Here is a 23,651-nt window from a genome sequence, read left to right on the forward strand (position 1 = left end):
TTATCTAGGCAGTGGCTGGAAGACCTTGTCTACAGCTCCCTAGGAAATTGAGGGCTAGGGCCAAGAGACAGACTTGCAATGGGACACCCAACGCACGCATCTGTGCTGGTAGAATTTGACCAGCTTGACTAATCAAGCATTGAATTTAACTAATTTGACCAAGTCATTCTGCTGAATTACATATCTGATTGAGTGTTACTGTGTTCTTTCAAACTACTGTAAATGAATGCGTAAACATGTCAGAATCTACCTCACACTTCCATAAGATAACACAAATTTTGTTCAAACCATTATTAGTAATCTCCAATATAACCTCCAATAAGCAATTTTCAGCAAGTTGAACAAAGTGAAAGCCAAAGTAGGCATTGGGAAAGGAGAAATTTTCTAAAATAATCTCTACCCTGCCAAGCAATTGACCAACATAGATTATGTCTAGAACGGCTGGTCACTGTACATGATATCTTTCTTTATTTATTAGGAAAGTAATAAATCATGCTAAAAACTAAATTAGTAGGATCATATCTTCTTGTTTTGAAGCACTAATCTAAAGAGACTGTAAATCAAACTGTTCCTCTTCTGCACAATCACAAAATCTCTGCAGCACTGAATTCTCTAGTTTCAAAATGAAGCTTCTGACAGCTGTCCCCATATCATCGCCCAGGTCTCATAACTCCACACGCAATGAAAAAAAGTAAAGCCAAGCAAAAAAAAAAAAAAAAACAAACCACAAAACAAACCACACAACTTCTTTCTAATTTATCTCTGTTTATTCTCATATCGGATTTGCTCCGTTGCTGCACAGATCCCCCTTCCTCCCTCCCACGTCACTCTCCCCCGAACAGCTTTGCTGTAAGCGTAGCCTGAAAAGCAATAGGAACTCTCTTTGCTTCATACAAAAACAGCAACATGGATCCTGGAACTGCAACGCAGCTGGCAAATGAATCAAAACAAAAATGTTTTCACTCTACTGCAGTGGTGAGAGGTGGTTTTGGGAGTTTTTGGGGTTGTTTTCTTTTTTAAACTAAAAAAAAAAAAAACAACAACAACAAAACCCCAGACCTACACACCAAAAAAAAAACCCATGCCAGCCACAGATTTTTAGGGAGTGGGGGTACAATGTGAAGGTGCTTTTTAGCAACCCAGATGCATTTGGGTTGATGACTAGTAAGGCCTTCAATTCTAATTCCTCTTTTTCTACTTTCTCCAGGTAACTGCTCCTGGGCAAAACAAAATTAAAAAAAAAATCCCTCCCTGACTGACATACTTCAGCAACAATTAAAAGCCACATTCATATAAAGTAACCAAACATTCAAGTGACATCTACAAGCAATGTCTTTTAGGTTTTGTTTTGGTTTTTTTAAATTCACTGCTTAGGGGTGCTGAAATAAGTAGTATAGTTACCCACACAGCGTTACAGACATGTTACCACAACTACTGCAGTGGTATTCTTTTAAAATACAACTCTAGTTAGCATAAGTAAAACTCAATTTGAAATGTTCACACCCTTGACAGTACCACTAAAAACACAAGTATTGATTTAAATTAGACTTCAGGGTGAATTTATTCAAATTAGATACCATCTGTCCACCACAGTCATTGAAATGACAACATTAACTGAAGCACAGTTTAACTCTCAGTTGAAGTGTTAAGCTCACTGAGACCCATTAACACAGGTTCATATTAAGCTGCAATCAAACTCGTATTTGTGCAAAATATTTCAGTATATTAATTTTTACTAAAGGATAACTATTAGGTCAGTCTCAAAGGTGAGAACTTGTTCTAGAAGTCTAACATCTAACATGTGTATTTCATATACTGCTGAAGTAACAGTAACCTGATGTAAAAAATATGTTAAAAAAAATGAATTTTAAAAAAGATCCTATAAAGATATCCATACCATGTCGGTAACTACAGATGTTAGCCTACCTAGACAATGAGGAACAAACAACAATGCTACCAGTAGCATCCTGCATTCTAGCTCATCTATGTGAAATAAAAAAAAATATAGCCAAGGCTGTATGTTCCACGGTGCTGTTCCAGGGGTTTATATCAGCAAGAAAAACAGGGATATGCCCAGGAGGTCAGAAGTCAAAAATCAAAACTGTCGTAACAAAGCAGTCCGCTCAAAGGTATGTAGTGGCTGACTTCTTTAAGCAAGACCACCACAATTTTATGCTAGAACACCTCAAAAAATACGGAAAATTATTATTTCAATAAAGGACAGGTGTCAGTAACTATTTTGGAAGCACTGGTTCAAACAACAATTAAATTTAAAATGCCAGTGTCAAAGGGCCAGCTGTTTTCCTGATATTCATATAAGAAGTCTACAAACCCTTCGTATTGCAGTAGAATTACCCTGAGCATAAATCGAGGCCACAGTGAGACTGACATTTACACCTATCTGGTAGGGACATAAAAGCCCATGCCAACAGCAGATCCAATTTTGTGGGCAATGTCTACCCAAGAACTTGAAAATTATTTCATTACTATTGCAATTCCAACAACAACAATTACAGATGAAACAAAAATCTCCCTCAGAAGCAGTTTTCAGGGGTTTTATTTGTATTGCAGTTCTTTTCTATTACTGCGTAAGTAGAAAGAATAGTAAGTTTAAGTCTATATAGTGCACCTTGAACAGACTAAATTATTTGGTCAAATCTTTTCTCAACCACCACAACACGTGCACCCGTACAGTCACTGTCAAGTGACAAGCACAGCATGAGCAATCCTACTCCTGTCCAGCAGGATGACACATGTTCATCTGATTCAGCACATCACAATCCACTTCTGTTGCACCTCTTCCACTGCTCTACTTAGTCAACACTTGGTTTGAAAAACAGCTCTCAGTTTTGCAACTGCCAGCCTTCACAGCCAGCGCTGCCCAGCCTACGAATGTGCTGTGAGCTGCAACTGCTTTGAAGCACACCATCATGACTTGTCAAGATTTGCCTCTACACCACCTGTGTTTGGTATGGCCATGGTTAAAGCAGCATATACAGCCTGGAAAGCAAAAGCCCTCTTTGGGTTTTAGAAGTCACCATCTAAATAATGATCTTTCAGCTTTCATGTTTCTGCATAACAGTTTGCAACATCTGAGCCTTGACTTTTGCAAGTTTTACATAGTTTTATATGAGGAAAAAATGCAAAATAAAGTAAAAAAAAAAATACCTGCAAGCTTTCAAAAACTATAGATGCATAAGTGGATGGGAGGAGTAGTTGCTTTTATACTGAAGGAAAAAAAAATGTTCACTAGTAATCTTCATTCATTTCCCACTCTTCAAATATTTAATTGTTTGGAAGGCAGCATCCTCCATCTAATGTACACTGCCCAAGCATTGCCCAAATACCATGTTTATTTTGATTGCTTGTTCTTTAGCTGTAAACATTTACATTTTCCACAACATACAAATCCTACACTAGCAGCAGCAAATTGATTTGACAATTAAAGAGGAAAAAACTAGGGCAGTCTAGAGGACAGCTCATCAGAACTTTATTAATAGCATCTTGGATTATGGAGAACATTATTGTAAGCTATAAAATCCTCAATGCCTAAGCTCTAGTGACTTCAAATAAGTAATCTCTCTGTATAACTAAGCAACTGGAAGCTATGCAAAAGATGTTGACATTTGACAACCTTTTCCTCTCTGAGCCCCACAACGCTTGGAGACCTTTAGACCGGTCTCCAATGCTCTTAAAGTAGCCCTCAGAACTCATGGCAGGAGGAAGGGAGCTTTAAGATGAGTAGCCAAAGAGTGAACAAAATGGCCAGATTCTCTTAATTCTAGATCCCTGATTGGAATCTTGACTTTATCTCTTAAGAACAAAAAGTTTAACTAACCACCTGACCACATACAGATAGAGCTGATAAAGTAACAGCTACAAACAACAAAACACTTAAGTTTAGCGAAGCTATGCATCACAGCAACATCTCCCAGAAAATCTGTTATTTGCTCTTATTTTAGATTAGGTGACAGAGAATTTTTTCCAAGGTTCGAAAACTTCTTACACGTGCTTATTGCAGGCTAAAAGTATCTGTTCAGTGTGCCCAAAATTTCATTTATAAACATTAGCAGATCTTTAACCCCTTAAAATAAACCAATTATTTCTCCTACCCAATAAAACCCTTATCTACAATTAACTCATACTCTCCCTGAGTACTATCTTCCTCATAACTCATCAATCCTCAAATAAGAATAAGCTGCATAAGGCTGCTGGACATTAACTGACTTTGAACACACATTATTTTAATTTGGCAGCCCCCATAATTTCTCAGCAGAGGACAGTTCCTTACTCTCAACATGTTAATGCTACACAGTCTTCCAATATATGTATACCAGAAAGCATATCTCCTAAGAAACACTTATTCCCCTCAAAAGAAGTCCAAACTCCCGCTCCTTGCAGAAACTCAGGAATAGTTCAGATTTTTTTTTCCTCTCCTAATTTCTGTCCTCCAGCCAAGTATTCAGAGCTATGTCTTTTTAAATCTCTCGCTTTCAAAACAGCAAATGCTTCAGCCACTGTCTTCTTTCTCTTTCCACAACATAACCCAGGAAGCATAAACAACTTGTTTGTTTTCTTCTTTCAACATAAAGATGAGCCCTACTCTCTTCATTCCCACAGTAAAATTGGTGGAGAAAGTGGGAAGAGGCATTCAACAGGCAGCTCTGAAACCTGGATGTGGTCACACACGTACACATACACCATTAGGATGTAACTTACAGACATTGCAACATCCTTGCTGCTTTACAGGCAGACAGGAATCAAGACACTTGAAAACACTACTGAGGACTAAATTAAAATGTTACATTTATTTTATTTTTACCTGCAATCATCAAAAGTTGATCCAGGAGATGAAAGTGCAAGTCGCTTGCGCAGCTCATCCCTCTCTCGAGTCACCTGACGGAGCTGATATAATATTGTCTCCAGCTTCTCACTCATCTGTCTCGTGTCTATTACTGGAGGTGGAGATGATGCTTTACCAGTTGTACCTGACCATGAGATAAATAACTGGCAGTCAGAGAACTCCTCAAAAGAAAAACACAGCTTCACTAAAGAAGTTAACATTAATTTAAAAAATCCTGCATTTTGACTGCAGAATCCTGTTCAAAAATGACACAAGTCATGGAAGTTTTCATCAGCGAGTTGACATGACACAAGAATAACTCCAGCCAGATTCCATGCTAGCAGAAAGGCCCTATCTGTGTGGCAAGTTAAGTTTGCATGAGCGTAGGTTCCTTGTGTACTAATGAACTTATAAGTTGCCTAAAAGGCAAGGCAAGCTTGCAGTCACACAAAAAAAAAAAAAAAAAAAAAAATTCTACCCACATCAACTTACTCCAGGGACAGCAGAGAGCTGAAACCGCTGCTACAGCTCAGAGAGTCTTCTCTTCTTCCTTTATCTAGCAGCACAGACATATTATTCTGCTATATGGTACTGCCAACATTTATTTTTAATGCAATCCTGTGCTTTCACATTTTGCAATGTATCAGTCCAGTACATGAAGTTAAAGACTTGACTTGCCAACAAACCATGAGAAACAGACTTCATTTTTAACAACATTGACTAAAACAGGCACATTATAATCACTGCAACTGGACTACACATCAAATGTCCTCTAAGGGGCAGTCATACATAAAAGAGTTTCATGGGATCTTTTAATTCTCAGCTTTCTTAATATTGGAGATGAATGAGGATGCATACTGCCTTCTCAGACAACTATACCAATACAAAGAAGTTGTCTTCTACCTGAGAGATGAGAGTCTGGTATATTGTTTCACAACATGCTGACAATTAATTCAACTGTAATTTTAGTTCTGCTCATTTTAATCCCAGAAACCTGAGAGCACACTCAAAGATACAGGTCACAGTGGGAAAGTTAAAAGGTCTAAATGTATACTATAGGAGATTATTATTTTCTACTCAAAAAAAGAAATTCTAAAAATAGTATGGATAATTATACAATTGAATCAAGTTGATGACATATGCATTAACTTGTTAGGATGTACCTTTATTACGGCTTTTTTAAAAAAAAATGAAAAAGAAAAACCAAAAGATATAATAGTAAAATAATGCTCTCTGATCTCTGTCTTTTCAAAGAAAGAATTTCAGACAAAGTTATTTCGTATGATCAATTGCTAATGAGTCACAAGGACTGGCTTGTTACCTCTAAACCCAGTTCAGGAATTGTAGAATGCAGAAACTCCCTCCAGCTTTTAAGCAGAACTACCTGTGCTTTAATTTCCCGCACAGAAATGACTGCAGGGCCAGGGCTATCACACATCCAGCATCTAGAATAATATTCCTTTCAATTGTTACTGTAATTCTATAATGAGAATTTATGTGCACAGACTGTTCTTTTAATCTAACTATTGCATAATAAGATATGTAAATGCTCTAATAGCAAATTGAAGTGATGAAAAATTGCAGGAACAACTTGCATTCTGTAGAAAGACACAAACTCACACCACTCTAAAGAATTCTCAATGGAGGCTGCATTACGGCTTTTGCCTCCTACTTTGATTCACTTCTCCATGTAGATAGAACCCCTTCATCAACAAGGACTAAGGATCTCACACTTAAAATGTAGTTATCCTTTCTTTTTCTAAAACAGGAACCATTCTACATAATTTTTAAGGCAAAATTATACAGAAACCAGTAATAATACAAATGCACTATCCTAGGCTTATGATACAGGGAATAAATAGGGAAGAAAACAAATGCACATGTTTAAAAAAAAGGCAGAATATGTATTAACTTGGAATAGTTTGGACATATGAATGAGCAGGTAATTTCATAAACAAGTGAAAAGGTAAAGGCAGACAAACTTAGTTCAGATACTGACAGGCTGCATGGTCTTGGGTAAAGTCAGCGGGAATCTGCACATCTTCTTACTTGAGCTAACATATGATAAAGTTTGTAACATGAAAACATCCCCATGTCATCCTTACAGAAAAATTCAAAAGCTTATCTGTCATGCTTGGGCTGCTTGCAAGCAAAACAGACGAACAGGATACCAGGAGCACAAGCGGAAGATGATAAACCAGGAAGGCTGGTGTGCTTTACACGGAGGAAAGGGCATTGCATTAACTATAGTCTATCAATCATTAATATCACTGTCAGCCCCAGCAGCGGTCCCATGAACAGTGCCCACTACGCAAGTCCCTACACAAGGATGCAATGGCTGCTCTGGGAGCCTAAAACATCGCAAAAGAAGGTAAGAATTATACCTCTGCTTCTCCACCTCTATCTCCCATCAGCTTTGAGAGCATCCCAGTGACAATCTTTTTCAGAGGCGAAGAACTTTGTGCACATAGTCCCAAAACTGTGCCAAGCACGACAAGATTGCTTTAAATAAAGACAGGCTAATTAGCCTTAGGAAAGAAGCTTTCTTGACTAATATGAAGTCATTTGTCTTAGTACCAGAACAGGTTATTTTTCATTAATGTGTCACTTTTTACAAGTACTTCAACAAATACTTTCATTTCAAATGCAATGAAATTGTTGTCAATGCATAATACCAGCCAAAAGATGCACACCTTTCAAGTGCTGTAAAAACACAGATCAATACAATCTAGATACTCCCCCTCTTATCCTTAAAAGGAGTTCTAGAAGTTTAACTTTGCTTGATTTACTAACAACTCTATATTTTCCATAGTTGTACAAAAGGTCTCAAATGTTAAATCAGATTTGTGAACAGTCAGGGGAAGGGAAAAAAAACAAAACAAAACAAAACTAGAAAAATCCAAACAAAACACCACACCAAAAACCTATAGAACTTTAGTAAACTCCTCTTTCATCAGAAAAATTCAATACTCTTCATTTCCTTTGAAGGGGCTTTTATAGCTGCATGCTAAAAGCCTTTTAATGCATCTGACATCCTGATGCAGTAGAAGGAAAGTGACCTGTGATTCCAGCTTTGTATTCTTTTTCCATCTGACTGCATATTTTACACAACAGTACTTCCTTTCTGCACTTTAACCAGTCAAACTGGTCTTAAAATGTACAAGCCTAAAGGCTAAATCTCCATTATCCAAATTATGCCACCTTTCAGTAACTCACCTGCTTTCTCAAACAATGTAGATTTGGGAAAATGTATTTGCTGCATGTCCTGCCATGCAGTGCAACTCTTTCATCTGCTTCAATAAGCCTTACAACTCATTTTCCTCATGAGCTGTACTTGGGCTCTGGGAACCCAACCATATGGAAGTCACCTCCCTGGCCAGCCTCCAGGTAAGTGGTGCCCCACCAACTCCTGAAACAGCCAACAGCAGCAATGTGTTCTGTGGGCAAAAAACATTTTTCCCATAATGCAGTAAGTCCTGAGTAAGCACTGGCTTAATCTAAAGGAAGATTTTGCAGGATTTCCATGATAGGTTATATAAAGAGAAGCCTTAAAAACAGAAGCTGAGGCAATCATATCTTCCATAATTATAGTCCAAATGCTAGACTTTGCAGAAACCACAAAGATCTATTATTGCAATATATACTAAATATAATTCTTGATGATTACTCTAATCATCACTGTCTGAAGAAATAATACATCCACATGGAAACCACTGCTCAGTTAGCTTCATATTTGGGGACAGAGTAGCACACGTTTTGTAAACTCATCTTATAAATTCATGCTAATTCTTGCTTGCAAACAAACAGGAGACTATTCATTGTTCAGTCAAGCCTTGTTTATTGCTTTCTTTCATAAAAACTAAAATCAACAGGGATGTTCAGAATATTATTTCTTTATAGTCTTGTAAATCATGGCAGAAAATGTTTAAAAAGACTTGCAAGATGTATTGCAAAGCATTATCAACAGGGCTTCTCCCCAAACTCGGAATGGGGTGGTGAGTAAAGATTTATGCCTCCTGTAGTAAAATGCGTGCTAAAATATTTACTTCCTTTCAATAATTTCTGAGGACTAGAAGAGGATTACATATCAGAAGTTAACATTTAGATACATTTCTTCAGATACATCTTTTGAAGCAGTCTTAGAATAGGGGACAACACAGAACAGAACTGCATGCAGATGAAATAGAACATTAGTAAAAACAAGTAGCAGTACAATGAGGAAATGAAATTGAAAGGTAAAATAATGAACTGTGGAAACTGTCATCTGACAGACAGAAAATCTAATAGGTTATGAAAGCAGAGAGGATCATGCAACATGCAAGGACAAAAGAATGGGTAGCACTTCAGTATTTGTTTTAATGCAGAATATAACAAGCTAATCAAACCCATGAGCATGTAAAACAAACTTTCAACTTCAGTAAGTTTAAGACTTTAGAAAGAACTGAACAGCGGTTCTAGAAAGATCAACATCAAAGAAAATCTACAACTTAATACTCAAAAATAGCAAGGCAGGGAAAAAAAGGGCAGATATGTTAGTTCAAAAAGTCCTTGCTTCTGGGTTTGAGTATCTGGGAGCTCTCCCTGGTGTGAAAGCACAAACCCTACACTTGTCATGCTTACACAATCGCACACTGAAAGCGTGACCCAGAGAAAAGCGTTCAATCCAAACCCACGGGGACAACAAGTAGGGTCAATCTCTGCACAGAGACCACGGGGATGAGACCCCAGCAGCACTCGTTCCTTCACATCTTCTGCAGAGGATTTGTGAGCATCTCTCACCATACTGTTTTACAGCCCCAAAAGAAAACTGCTGACATCAAAAGGATTTCCAGAATGCACAGACTGATAAAGGGCCTCAGGGAACAGTGAAAGACACTGTGTTCCAGACACACTGTCTGGAGTGCAGGAGATGGGTATTCACACACACTGTATTTCCATTCAAATCATTACAGACCAGCCAAATCTTCTGCAATTGCTCCAGGGAGCTGACAAATGTTAAGAAGATATTATAGCAAACAAAATACCATGAAGTAGTCAGCTATTCCTTAGTGGTTCTCAAGTCCTATCTATGCAGAACCCTTAAGAGACTAAGAAATAACTCAAATCAATTCCTTACAGAAAACTTAATAAGAATAATTTTAAAACAAACAGACAAAAATCCTCTACTAAGCAAACAAAAAAATTTACCCAAACAAAAGCAAAAAAAGAAATCAAACACCTCCCCTCCTAGACTGCATTCGTATTCATCAGCAAAGTTAAGTTTTTTGTTGTTACTATCGAGGTTTTTTTGGGGTTTTTTTTGGTTTTTTTTTAGAACAGGGTTTCAGAACCACTGAGTAATTTCTGGGTACCTCTAAAGTAACAGAAGTTTAGAGAACACTGAACATGACTACATGTCAACCCAGAGCTGCACAGAAATGGATGCCATAGAAGTCAGTGACAGTACATTATAGCTATTCAGAGTGTGTATTACTTACGAGAAAACGGTTATTAACAAACACATCAAGAATTAGGTAAAGAGATTAAGGATCAATCCTAGAGACACCTACACGATTCATGAACAGAGTAAAACAGTAAGATAGTGAAGCTGCTTTAAGTTTGTGGAAGATGACGTTTATTTCCTAAGTCTTGGTTCCACTACACTAAAGGTGTACTATTCAGATCAAAGGATGAGAAAATTACATAGGAAAGAAACCTAAAAGAGAGGTTTAATTCAATTATTGAGGCCAAATTTTACAAGAAAATTACGTCTGAACACAAAGACTAATTGGCAAGGAGGTGGAACATTGAAGGCAATCACTGCAGTACAAAAAAGGATTCTGATGTGGTATAAAGGCAAGTGGTCCCAGCACCTTTTCTCATTCATTTCCAGCCCTTTCAGCAGGTGCAGTATTGTCACTTGTTCCTTTGTCAGTATGTGTTAACCATCGAGGTACCTTTACCAAATATAAATTTTGTGTTTGAGTTAGTAAAAAAAGGCAACAAATATGACAAGAGATTACTACAGGCTGTTGGGGTTGAGGGGGGAATAAACAAATCACTCCTTCAGACAAGGAGTGTTTATCTTTGACTGAAAGACTCTCATAAACCATATCCACAGCTGAACACTACCTATGAATTCTGAAAACAATTACGTTGTTATACACAGCTGTAGAAAGTGTGAAGCAATAAACTGAAGTCACAACAACATAAAAAGACAGTTGTCAAAATGGACAAGACTAAAATGGAGAATGAAAGACTACACATTGTTGGGAAGGAATTATCATCTGACGGGAGAGGGGTAATGTTTGCTAAGTAAGAATTAAGGCTCTCGGATTAAGTAACTTGAATTGCAATTAGTGAAAAGCTATCTGTAAACAGCCTGTCAGGCTGGTAAGCTAACAAAATGTGAAACAAGGAAATACTGTCAGTTGAACTCAAAGTTGGAAAAGCTTGGTGGGGATAGGTATATGACCACCTGACGGCTCCAAGAAAATGTCATACAATTGTAGTGCCAATGGTGTTTTTAGTTACAGATTGGTACATAAATTCCCCTAGGAAAAGGTAATACAGTGATATGAACAGTGAAGAGCAAGAAAAAACACTTACGACTAAAAAAGTCATACCATTTGCAAAGAACTGAACAGCTGGAACAGTAATAGTCTGTTGAAAGTTAAAACATAAAGGTGATAATATGTAACGTGGAATGAAGAGGATACAAGATTGACAGCTGTAATCAAAACAATGCAAAGAGATCTGGCTGTGGAAAGAAAGAAATTATACATGCGGTAAGATTGAAGGCTTTTTGCATTTCAAAAATCCTTCCATCAGGCTCTCAATATATTTTTCAAGAACAGAAAAGTATGTAATGCCTTTCTGTTAAAAACTCATCATGAAAAAGGATAAGCAGGCTGTCCTCAGAGCCCCAGCCTTACTCCTGCATGTGAGCTACTGGTTTCTATTAAATAATATTTATTTAGGAAAAAAAAAATACATATATACATATATAGACACACTGTGTATTGAGAATGGGAGGAAGAATCAAATTTTTAAAGCATTAAAGGACAGCTCTGAAGTTCTGTTACGGTACTAGGGTAGGTTAAAAATGGCTTCATTCCAGAGACTATAACCCTCCTGTCACGCCGCCATACTGCTTAGGTTAGTAGTGTGTTACTGGATGCTGTAAAAGTAGTATCAGATACCAAAAGTCTTGAAACATGCCCTTTAAGTCAATTCACAGAGGCTTTTTTAGGTGACATGGGCCAGAACAAGAACTTACCTGGCTATTGTGAAAAGGAAAAAAGGAGACTGATTTTGGAAGGAAAGAGCAAGGCAAGTAAAAAATAAAAAAAGATGGAAACTGGAAGTAGAATAGATAACCAAGAGATACACAGAAACTAGTATGGACACTTGGTTAATACTTCCCATAGCAAACAAATTTGATTATTTCAGGATGAAGTATCATGTAAGTAGGGTGATATTCGGCTGATATACAGATAATCTTTCAGAACACAGGTCTTCCTTCTTTCCTTACAGGTCCACAAAATTATCTGCTGGGATACCAAATGAACACCTGATCCAACCCTCCTGTTCAAGCAGGACCACCTAGACCCAGTTGTCCAGGACAGCATCATTTAAGTTCAACTGAGCACTTGGTGAGCAATTATCTTCAAAATTATAAATGTCAAATGACTGAGTGCACTATACAAACTAGTACTTTTTTCCTTTTTTTTTTTGTGATTTTTTTTTTTTTTTTTTAATGGGGTCTTTATTCTGTGTTCTTTCATCATGTTCTGTTATCACAACCGGTCAAGTGGGAGACTAGCCAGCAACTGTCACGTATAGCTGTGTTACTGGTTTCCATCCAATTCCAAAGCGACACTGTTGTTCTGTGCTTGGCACGCCAGGCACACAATCTCCATAAATAATTATTCTGATGTCAGAGACCCAGAATTGTAGCTCCATTCAGAGAGTCTGCTGGGCACGGGGAGTGGGCAGATGAAGGATGCTTCTATTTACACACAAAAATCTTTGTCATTAGCCAAGAGCAAAGAGAAAGGAAATACAGAGAGAGCACGACAACTTAAAGAGGATTTGTTCCTTTGGGTGGAAGAACCCGGGGCTGAAGCACAACAGTAGAACACAAGGATTACAGCAGTTTGCATCGAACCTCTTTTGGAAGTTAACAGTGAAAATTTGCTATCAGTACCATCAAAACTATTTTACAAGCACAGCATAATCTTTATTAATACATGGGAAAGAAAAGGAAGGAAGCATAAGGGAAAAAAAGACAATATTGTCGTCCAAACCAATTTTGAATGGTGAGAAAAATACGCAAGAAAAACCTGTAAAGAGCAATGATTTTTCACTCTATTTTTATTTACATACAGATACAAAAGAATAAAGGCAGATACACCTATGGTCAAGGCAGATAAACCTAGAAAAGGAATCTGTTCTTCAGTGCTGCTATCTTGCTGCTACACAGGTGGGAAAACTGGCTTCCTCCCAACTGCTTACTCTATCTACCACATCACATGAGGCTGGAAGTTCATTCTTGTTGCATCCCTCATGCCTTAAAAGCCCACCTGGGCAGAGGAAATAAAAAAAAAGCTTGGATGACAACACAGAACTCAGGATGGACTATCCCTAAACTCTTCTCTGAGTCACATTAAGCAAGTTACATCACTCCTTGCTCTCCTCTTATATTAGGACTATGACACTACTGAAGACTGAGAGAACTCCAGAGTATTGAGTTGTCGCCCGTAAAGAAACTGCTCCGTAACTGTTCATCCATGCTGCTGCTCTCCATACTTGCTGCAGTCTCTTTCAGTGGGACAATCAGGACTACAAATATACTCAAGACTCAGGCACACCGCGGTTTTATACAGTGATAAAATGATGTTCTCTCATCTCTCCCTCTTCCTTTCTAAATCCTAACACCACGTGTTATTTGATGGAGATGGAGCCCATGTTTTCTTAGAACCACCTTTTAAGAACAGTTGTCTCGGTACTATTTAAGCTTAGTTCTTACATCAGAGTCGTCTTCTGGAAAATAAGCCCATTGTTATATATATCAGCTTCATAAATTAACTCAGAAATCCAGGATAGCTTTAAAACATACAGAGTCATCTCAATTTCACAACATCCTGGCTTACTTGGAAGTATTTCAGAAAAAGATCATTTAACTAAGAATGCTGGCAACAGAAGCCATCTCCAACAATAGCTAGGGTGATTAAGGTTGGGAAGAAAAGATAAAGCAAATAGATATATCCTTCTCTAGTTACTTTTATGAACTATGAAGTCTCAAGACCACAAATGAAAGATTGTATTATCTCTCCTAGTTAGCAGATGCTAAGATTCAGCCTCTATTTCTTTATCCAGGCTTACTTAGTGGTCCCAATACCTTTCTCATTTAATTTGAAAGGTCAAAAGTGTTTCTGAGCTGCTTGACAAACAGAAGCAAGGTAGACCAGAAATAATTAGTATTTAAAAAATTTTTAGAATCAGTGTTTTGAACTCAGGATTAATAAAGTAGATCCCTTTTCTGACCCATGAGAAAAATCCTCGTGACTGGGGAAATGAAAATATTCCTTTATATAGGTGTGTGTGCACATGTAACTATCAAATGTCAAACTGAATATATTCCAGAGATTACATTGTCTCCAAACCATAAGCTTTTACCTGATGCGTTCATTTCACAGGCTAAACTTATTTCCACTGCACAGAATTACCCTTGTGAAAATGTATTCCAGTGAGACGGTGATGGAGCAATGGGAAATCATACGTGAAATTCCTGAAAGGCTATAGCAATTCAGTATTCGTTGGGATTCCATTCAAAGAAGTCATATGAAGCCTTCAGGAAACTGGCATGCAAAGAGTTTTGGTTAGGGTGCTTTGTCATTCAACAAATCAGTCAGTATTAAAATAATGCGACTGCAGCTTTGAAGTGCCTTGCAAACATATCTATCAGGATATGTTAGTTATTAAGCAAAGAAATTTTGCTGTTGGTATTAGGTAACATTAAAAATACTATCTCTTGTAGAACAAGAGACGAGAGAGAAAAAATGGCTAGGGAAAAAAAATGATACTCATTAATAACAAGTCTATAGCCAGACAATAAAACAAACATGCCTGCTTCAAACAAAGAATTCCCTTGGCTGTTAATGTACTAAATATTAAATACTTAACTCTCTTTAATCATTTGAATAAAACAAAACTGTGGAGAATACTAGATTACAAGCTTTGTTTAACAGCAGGTCACTTGATTTTTAAGTTATAAATAACTGATCACTGCACACACTAAAGGCATAAAACACTTCCAAGAACAGTCCTTCAGGTAAAATACACAGATCATGACTCAGTATGGACTTGAATATTTTAAAACATAAAAAACCATAGTTTGGAAATAATTCAGTTCTGACTCCTATATGGGGATAATGGATGTCTCAGAAGCAACATGCCAAATTCTAAGTAACTGTTCAGAAACAGGAATCCCACACTTGCATAAGGTACTATGCCACAAAAAAACCCCAGAGGTTATGTATCCGTAGCTTGCAACTGGTCACTGTAAAAGCAGAAATTCTTGTCATGATGGCAAACACTAACTGTTCATCTACCTCCCTTTACTTCCAAAATTATAAAAGGTCAAATATAGTGCCTTCACAAAGTCACAAAAATTGAAAGAAAAAAAAAAAAAACAAAAAAAAAACAAAAAAAAAAACCCAACAAGTGTACCTTCTCTTTTTAAAATCAGTAACAGGAAACTAAAAAGGATCATCTGCATCTTCTCCTATCTCAGGCACCACTTCACCCAATTATTCCACAGATTTACTGGATATCACCTTAGAAGAACTTCATTCTTTGGAAGGCTCCTTTTTTGAGACTGGTCGTCCTAAAAATTTAGAAACTTGTTCTTCCTATTTCCAGTCTCAACTTATTCATAGCAAATTAAATCATACCCTTTCTTCAGGTAATACCATACAAGTGCTATCTTGATAAAAATCCAACTAACATGTCACAGCTTCCAGTATTTTCAGCAAATAGTTCAGTCAACCCTAAAATCTTGTTCCTGCACGCTGGAGTTAAAAGTTCAACTCAACGACTGCAACAGATGTCTGCCCACATCCTTAAACAGACAACTGACTTGCCTGGTGCTGTCAGGGAAGTCTACAGATGCCTGACACAACACTGGAACTTTAAATATGCAAGAGCCTACATTCCCTATCCAAGGAAAGGGACTTCTACATTAATTTCACAATAGAAGTTATTTCTGTAAGTAAAGGAGAGGAAAACTCTCAGCTAATACAGCTGTTCCAAGATCACCTTTTTGTTCAAGGTGTTCTGTCCACATTTCTTCTACCTCTAATTTTTTTTTACTATTTTTTCTTTCCCAATGACTTCAAAACCAGAGAAAATCAAGCAGTTCATTGCATGCAGGGAAAAAAGGGTTAAAGCTTGCAGCCACGTCCAAAAGTTTAAAAGGCTATTAACTTGGCTAACAATATTTTTTATTTCTATGATGTTTTTCACTCAGACTAAAATTTTGACATCACCTTAAAAAAAAAAAAAAAAAAAAAAAAAAAACACAAAAAAAACCCACCCAAACTTTCTCCCAGCTCCCAAAAGACATGTTCATCAAGTTGTAAAATCAGTACTTTACTCACCAATGCTACTCAGAGAACTGCTGCTTTCAGAATCAGAAGGCATTATGGACAGCACACTGTAAGTAGACCCTAAAATTAGAAAAATAAAGACAGCATTACCTTTTTTTCTTTTCCTCTCCCCAAACCAAGCTAACCATTCATTTTCTTGATACTGTAGATGCCAAACACGCTAAACCAGAGAAAATAAACTTCAGTAACACAAAAAACTTAACAGGAAACTGAAACATTAATTGTAAATGAACATTGCTCTGTGTGCTGAGTAGGAAATCATTTTGGATGAAAATGTAAAAGTGAGTTTGGCAAAATACTGAACTTACACAATGATTATTTCCAATAGAGTTTAATCTCTACATTGTTAAGATTATGAGTGACATCTGTAACAACAGTCACTATCTATTTCGCTTTATCTTTTCACGTGTACCAGCTCCTATTTCATTGTGTAAATGACTGTTATTCTTATCCTCAAACTTCCTTCAGACCTAAAAATCTCATTTCATTGGTAAATCAATTTGCTGGCATCCATTTGCAGCATTCAGTATCTGACCTTAAAAGCAAGGATCTACAAAGCTATCTGCTGCTACTGACGACAGCAAGATTTTTCAGGTATTAATAGATAAACAGACAGAAGCATCTTTTATCTTAGTTATTTTAGAAGTATGCTAGATTTTACTTACCGGAAGAACTAGAAAAACAGGTACTACTTCAAAACTTTATAAACTAAACAGCTCCACCACCCCTCACAAACAGGATAAACACATCAAAGTACAAACAGCGAGTGACTATGTGCAGAAGTAATTTAAAATCTGTTCATTTTCAGCACTAGCCAGGATGTGAGACCTGTCTTCACAACAGCCAAGCTCAAAGACATTTTGAATACTTTCAGGAGCTGCCTTTCCTATAGTTCTCCTTCTTATGTTTCAATATTTGTTTCTTCCAGTCTCTTTGAAATTAAGAAATAAAAGCTGAGAAGCAGTATGAGGTTAAAGATGGATCTACCTTCAAAATAGATGAAAGAAAAGACAGGCTGGAAAATAAGAAAGAAATCCTAGTTTCTGCTCATCTCTTCTGCTTCCTATTAGGAAAAGACATGACATCTGTTAACTACTATGCTGTTAAACAAAGGAAAGACAAGCTGTGATAAAATAAGTTCACTAACCATACAAGCAATAACAGTTAAGTGAATTTAAAAAAGCAAACACACTCAGGGCCTAATCTTCAGCTAGTAAAAGTGACATGGACCCCAATTTTAATAGAGAGAGTTTATTTACCTTGACAAAAAGTGAGGCTCCTGCATTTGATAAAAGAAGTGATGTCTAGGCAAAAGCAAACTTAAACAAGTATTTGAATGTAAGGAAAAATCCCTCCAAGCAAATCTCTGGTTTTATTACCAGACATTGCAGAAAGTAAGTACCAGAAAAGCAAGCAAATCTTGAGGTAGACTGTTTAACCTGACAAATCCCTGTGAAAAATGATTCAAAATATATCGGTTACAAATAATTCTAGTTGATTGTACAAGATGTAAAATTTTTGTTTCATTCTGATTTTTAAATAAAACTTATGACAAGCATGTCACTGACACACTGGCTTCAGGGAAAAAAAAAAACCTGCTGCACATTTTTACTTCCATTTCGAACATTTTCACATAACAATTTAAGCTGTGTTCCTATTTCACTGAAGTTTATTAAAAACAACATAATTTCTGCATTAATTAAAATCAACCTCTTTGGGTATTCTAAACTTGTATGACTTGCAGTATTCCTCGTAGTGTGGACTAGAAGGATTAGAATGATAAAGGAAGCTGAAAAAAGCAAATCATCATATTAAACAAAGTAGGACATTTTTATGACAGATAACATGTAGTGACACTGCATCAAAACTGCATGCAACTCAAGTACAATAAAATCTTGTGCCAAGTGGTAATACTTCATTATAATCAGCAATTTAAGGCAAAACTGCCCAGTTCCTCTAAAAGATTACATAGGACTCCCATATCTAAACAAACTGTGACTGATTGGTAGCTGCCTCCACTTCTTTTTAAGACTGGAGAAAGAAAAGATTCAAAGTCTCATCATCTTAGTCTATCTTGCTTGTATTTATCTTCAAGAAGCACTGATCTCTGTTTTCTTTTTCTGTGTTAAAAGCCAGAGCCATGACTTAAACCAGTTAAAGTCTGCTCCCCGGAATAGACAGAAAAGTTTTGTGAAGCTGACTTCATCAATGGAGACATATGACTCTCCCTAGCGATGCTCTTCAAACATTAGCTCAGATTTGTAAATGCAAGATCCGGTATGCATGGCATGTTATCACAAGAAAATGTACAGTTGTGAAGAGGGGAGGAATCATCTGACCCATTCATAATTCCCCACTTGTAACAAAAAAAAAAAAAAAAACCAACAACAACAACAACAAAAAAAAAAAACAACAAAAAAAAAACCCTCACAAACCAAATCTAGTAGCATTTCTTTGGCTTCCAAAGCTGTTTGTGTGTATGTTAGGGTTTGGTTTGTTTTCAGACTACAGAGGATATAACTTATTGAACATGTGCCACCTTTGTCATCAGAAGCAGTATTAGTAAGCATCGGAAACAATAACCAGAGGACTCTACATAGCTTCACAACACTAAAATTCATCTTTAGGTACTGAACTGATACACATTTGCATATTCAATCCAGGCTAAAGCAGCATTGTATTTGATCAAACCAGCAATACCTCAGTAGTACCTGAAAATGCTCCAAGACAGTGGGGCAGAAGCTAGTTTCTGTAACCAAAGGCACTTGAACACCCTGTTTATTCACAAGCTACACAACTATAGTATTTTTAAAAAATTGTTGCAAAACCACCTCCCCACCTTGTTAAGCAATTCTCCACTTTATTTCAAATTCTTAAAGCTTTCTAACTGTCCACCTCATGAAATTACTCAAAAAATAAGATCAGAACACAAAACTCAAGAAACAGCCCTGACTAGCTTTTCAGGTTAGTGTTAGAAGTGCTTCACACCTACGGGTTCACATGCCTTGCACCACACTTTTCCAAATACTTGTTTGTCATTTTTCTGCTAGTATTCACCTCACATGCCAAAAGCCGCCAGTACAAAAACTTGCTACATTTTGTTTCAATTCACTGACTTAGAACAATGGCTGACACATTCTTTAAGTTAAAAATTACAACCTGAAAGGTAGAATTCTGAGAAATACAGTAGATAGTACTCACACTTAAGTAAAAAGTAAAAACAAGTGACCTGTCTTTTACAGATACACATTCTTACACAGAGGAAAAAGAGCACGAGCATCCAGTCTTTGCACTGCAGCCTTGCTTTTGTGGCATTTCATTTTCGCTCATCCAGATTTAAGTTTTGGATCAGTTCCTAGCTGTATTTAACAGCTTTGGGAGAGGGATTTAGAAACTGCTACAATATATACTTGAGAATCTTAAGAATCCCATTTCCTTCTATTTTCAACAATTAGAGAAAGTAAAATTTCCTTAAGTTATTACTGTCCTCATTAGCCAGATGACAGGAAGGCCACTTGAGAACTTGCAAATTCAGGAAAGGAGCTAGTTGCTTAACTGTGGAAGCCACCTGCAGGGACAGCAGAGGAACCGGATTCTAGTTTGCCTCCATCTTTCAAACAATGTCCACACAGAAACAGTGACACATATTTTCATTGTCAAGACAGGCAATGATAGTGGAGGGAAAAAGAGTTGCATGCCCTAAGACGACAACAACTGCCTAAACAAGCAGTTTCCTCATCAGCAAAGCCAAATCTAGACTGACAGAATTAAACTATTAGCACAAAATTAAAACGGAACATTTCTCTCCAGTCTTTATAACCTTTGAATTGTGAAACACCACGAAAAACTGGGCATCATCTGTACTTCAAGGAGACACTAAAAAACACAAGTCAGCTAATCTCAAAGTAAAGCCTCCAAAACAAGCTTGCACTTGGTACCTTCCGTAAGACAACAAAGGATCAAGTAAAATATTTTCTAGGACTAAATGCTAAATTATTGAACAACTGCTGACAAAACTATACTGTGTTCCAATCTCATCTGTGTTTCAATCTCCAATCCCAGTCCCCTCAGGAGGACTGTAGTCGCAAAGTAAGATACAGGAGCTCAGCTTTACAAAATTCATTGCTCATATGCTTTCAATTCATTTTTTTTTTCCTTAAAGGTGTATTTTACTCTCAAACATTTACAAAATTGTATTTGTAATTCAACTGAAAGAAGGCTATTTCATCTTCCAAAATTTGCTATGTTAACTAAATGACAGCACAGGAATAATTACTCCTTCAGCTACACACCTTCAGCATAGGGCCAAAGAAGCAGATACACTGAACTTGTTTCAGTGTGTGAACAACTAGGGTTTAAATCAATTAGGTGCTTTATCCAGCAAGATGGGGAGTGCTCTGGTCTTGGAATATCACCCGTCTTTCAGGATTGCATTAGGATCTGCAGTATGGCTGACTCCTAAATTAAACATGCTTCCTAACTAGGAACACTTAGCTCAGTGTAGGACTGAGCCTAGAAGGAGCACTGTACCTGCATAAATTTCCTTTACTCTACCTCTAATTTCAAGGATGACATGAAACAATTCTCCATGCTCCCTTACTGCAAATTTCCACTGTTAATTAAACTCTGCTCTTCCTCCTCACTCCCTTCCCAGTGCAGTGACTGCCAGCTGATTCAACTCCGTGTCAGCAAATGATTTTTCTGATGGATGTCCAACACACCGGATGAGAGGGCAGCGTGGCAAACATTTGTTTATCCACATCTCTGTGCAACAAACCAAACTGGCTTTGGCACGACTCCTACTCGCTGTGGGGGAGTCAAAAAGTTTGATTAAAGCTGGAAATTACCCAGATTACAATGTCCCCATTACCTCTACCACAAACAAAATTGCCCAAGGAGCTTAACATCACATGGATCTGCCATGCTCTGTCTCCAAGGCTATTCTTCTCTTGGCAGTCCATGCAGCCAGGTTTGTCAGAAACCATAAGACACAGTCATTTCTTGCAAGTTGTGTGACGTTCAGATGTTAAATCCTGATCTCATGCAAAACCTTCAACTGGGCATTTGCTTCCTTCCATGCCATCTTTATTTCAGATGTTTCACTGTCATTTACCTTTAAGGATATGAGTAACTTCAAGAACAGAGGTACAAACTCAGCAGTAAAACAGTAGCAGAGGTCACATCAGTACAAGTTTGCTGTCTCTTCCCCCATCTGCTTTTAAATATGGCTTTATTACTTATTCTGTAAATCTAAAGTTCCTCAATACTGTGCCCTGTAGCATAAAATGATCTTATTTTTAGGACACCATGAAAACTAAAGAAACGTCATTTTAAAAAAAAATAATAAAGCAGCTAAAAATTTACTGGTTTTATTTCCCAAATGCTTCAGTCTAGAACAGTTTGACAGAGACAGTAAAGGTCAAAAAGTTTATTTTCCTTTTACAATGGATAAAACCATTTTACAACAACACATTTATGAAATATTAAGAATTTAATATTAAAAGTGTGGTTTTGGAAAAGATAGATACTTTAGTGCTTAAGATATCCTTCATTTCTAAGTGACTGAGAATAAACTCTTGTTAAGGACAGAAAACTTCACACATGAACAAGCACTTTGGCACCTTTCTCTGAAACATTTAGTAAAAATCAGCACTGGTGACAATAACAGGTCAGGCTGATTCTGATTTAATATGACAAGTTCTGTGTAGGTTTAGATTCAGAAAAGTTAAGTAACTTGCTGGAGGCCGGAGACATTACAAAAGAAGCCCTGAGTTCAGATGCTTAAGTTCCTAGCTAGTCATACAGTGAAGTACAGTATTTGATTTTCAGCTGTTAAAAACCACACTGGATATAAATATCTAAAATGCCCATTTTCTCAGCAACATCCGTTCGAAACCCTTTATAGTAGAATAACACCACAGACTGATATTTCTAAATATGCATTCCTAAGTGTACCCTCTATAGGAACATCTACACTCACTGCTTCCTGACTACAAAAAAAAAAAAAAAAAAAAAAATAATTAAAAAAAAAATCTATAGCAATGTAGCAAGTTTTACTGAATGTAATTTACAACCTGTCTTGAAGAGAAACCTAAGTCACTGGACTACTGTTGTGCATCTTAGTACACTGAAAATTATGAAAGGAAGCAGATGGTGCCTTCAATAAAAAAAAGCTCAAGAGTGGCAGTGAGAAAGGTAAGAGGAAAGGGCAAGAGACAAGAAAATGAAGTAGTTTGGTTTTCTACATCATCACTTTATCATTAGGATATACTTGCAGCTGCTTATATACTTTATTAGCATTATTTCTCCTTGTTTACTGCATTCTGACCATTGCGTCAAATCATCCTCTTTTCACACAAAGCAGCACAGAAAAGAGTAAAAGTCCTTTCTGATCTCAATTTGCATAGCTTGATTCACAAAACATATGATGACAGTGCTTCAGTTGACAACACTCAAGCTACTTTGCCATGGACATGATGCTCTAATAATGCTCTACAGAAGTGGGACACAATGAATTTTTAAGAGCCAAATTACCACAAAGTTTTATTAGCAGGATAGCAGCTATTACCACCTTGTAACTGGAAGCAAAGAGGTGCTGAAACGAAAGACTGCTTAAAAAAATCAACAAACCCATACCAAAGTATATCAGCTCAGCTAGATATCATGTCTCTTGCTACATTCCAAGCCTTCATTTCTTTCTTTGCAACTTATAAAATGTCTAATTTTGTCTCTTTCACTCTATGAAATCACATCAAAAGTTATTAAATATATCTGCTGGAGCAGTAGAACCAAAGATGCAATCATAACTGCTACTGCGATTACTTATTCAAGAAGTCCTGCAGCAATTCATATTCTGAACCAGAAACAACCACTTTAACCTTTGTCTTCTTGCTTTTTGACTGGGATGGCTTTTAACTCTACTTCAGCGAGTGCATTTTGTCTTGATAAGTCATTTGTCTCCAACACTCCGTTTAAACTGAGGGGAACTGCAACAGCAAATGACCGTGCCCTCCTCTTAGAGCCCTGAATTTCCATTAGGTAGTGCAGTGAGATGGGTGATGATTTTTCAACAGTTATTTTAAGGCTAACGGCAACATACCTAGCTACCGTGAAAATACGGGCAAGCAAACTTACATTACTCAAATTGTGGCAAAAGA

The 23,651-nt window shown here is 37.0% G+C and overlaps 1 protein-coding gene across 4 annotated transcripts in view; it reads right to left on the reverse strand.

Annotated features, from left to right (window-relative positions):
- DLG5 (discs large MAGUK scaffold protein 5) overlaps positions 1-23,651 on the reverse strand; it is a 104,630-nt gene that overhangs the window by 48,397 nt on the left and 32,582 nt on the right. For all 4 annotated transcript variants that reach the window (XM_086752601.1, XM_086752603.1, XM_086752600.1 and 1 more), the window contains exons 2-3: positions 16,486-16,554; positions 4,823-4,988 (exon numbers count right to left, since the gene is read on the reverse strand). In XM_086752601.1, the coding sequence (XP_086608727.1) occupies positions 4,823-4,988; positions 16,486-16,554 (235 nt within the window). The remainder of the gene's footprint in view (positions 1-4,822; positions 4,989-16,485; positions 16,555-23,651) is intronic.

The sequence above is a fragment of the Chlamydotis macqueenii genome, chromosome 7 (assembly GCF_036417535.1).
Source record: "Chlamydotis macqueenii isolate bChlMac1 chromosome 7, bChlMac1.mat, whole genome shotgun sequence".
In the NCBI taxonomy this organism is placed as follows: Eukaryota; Metazoa; Chordata; class Aves; order Otidiformes; family Otididae; genus Chlamydotis; species Chlamydotis macqueenii.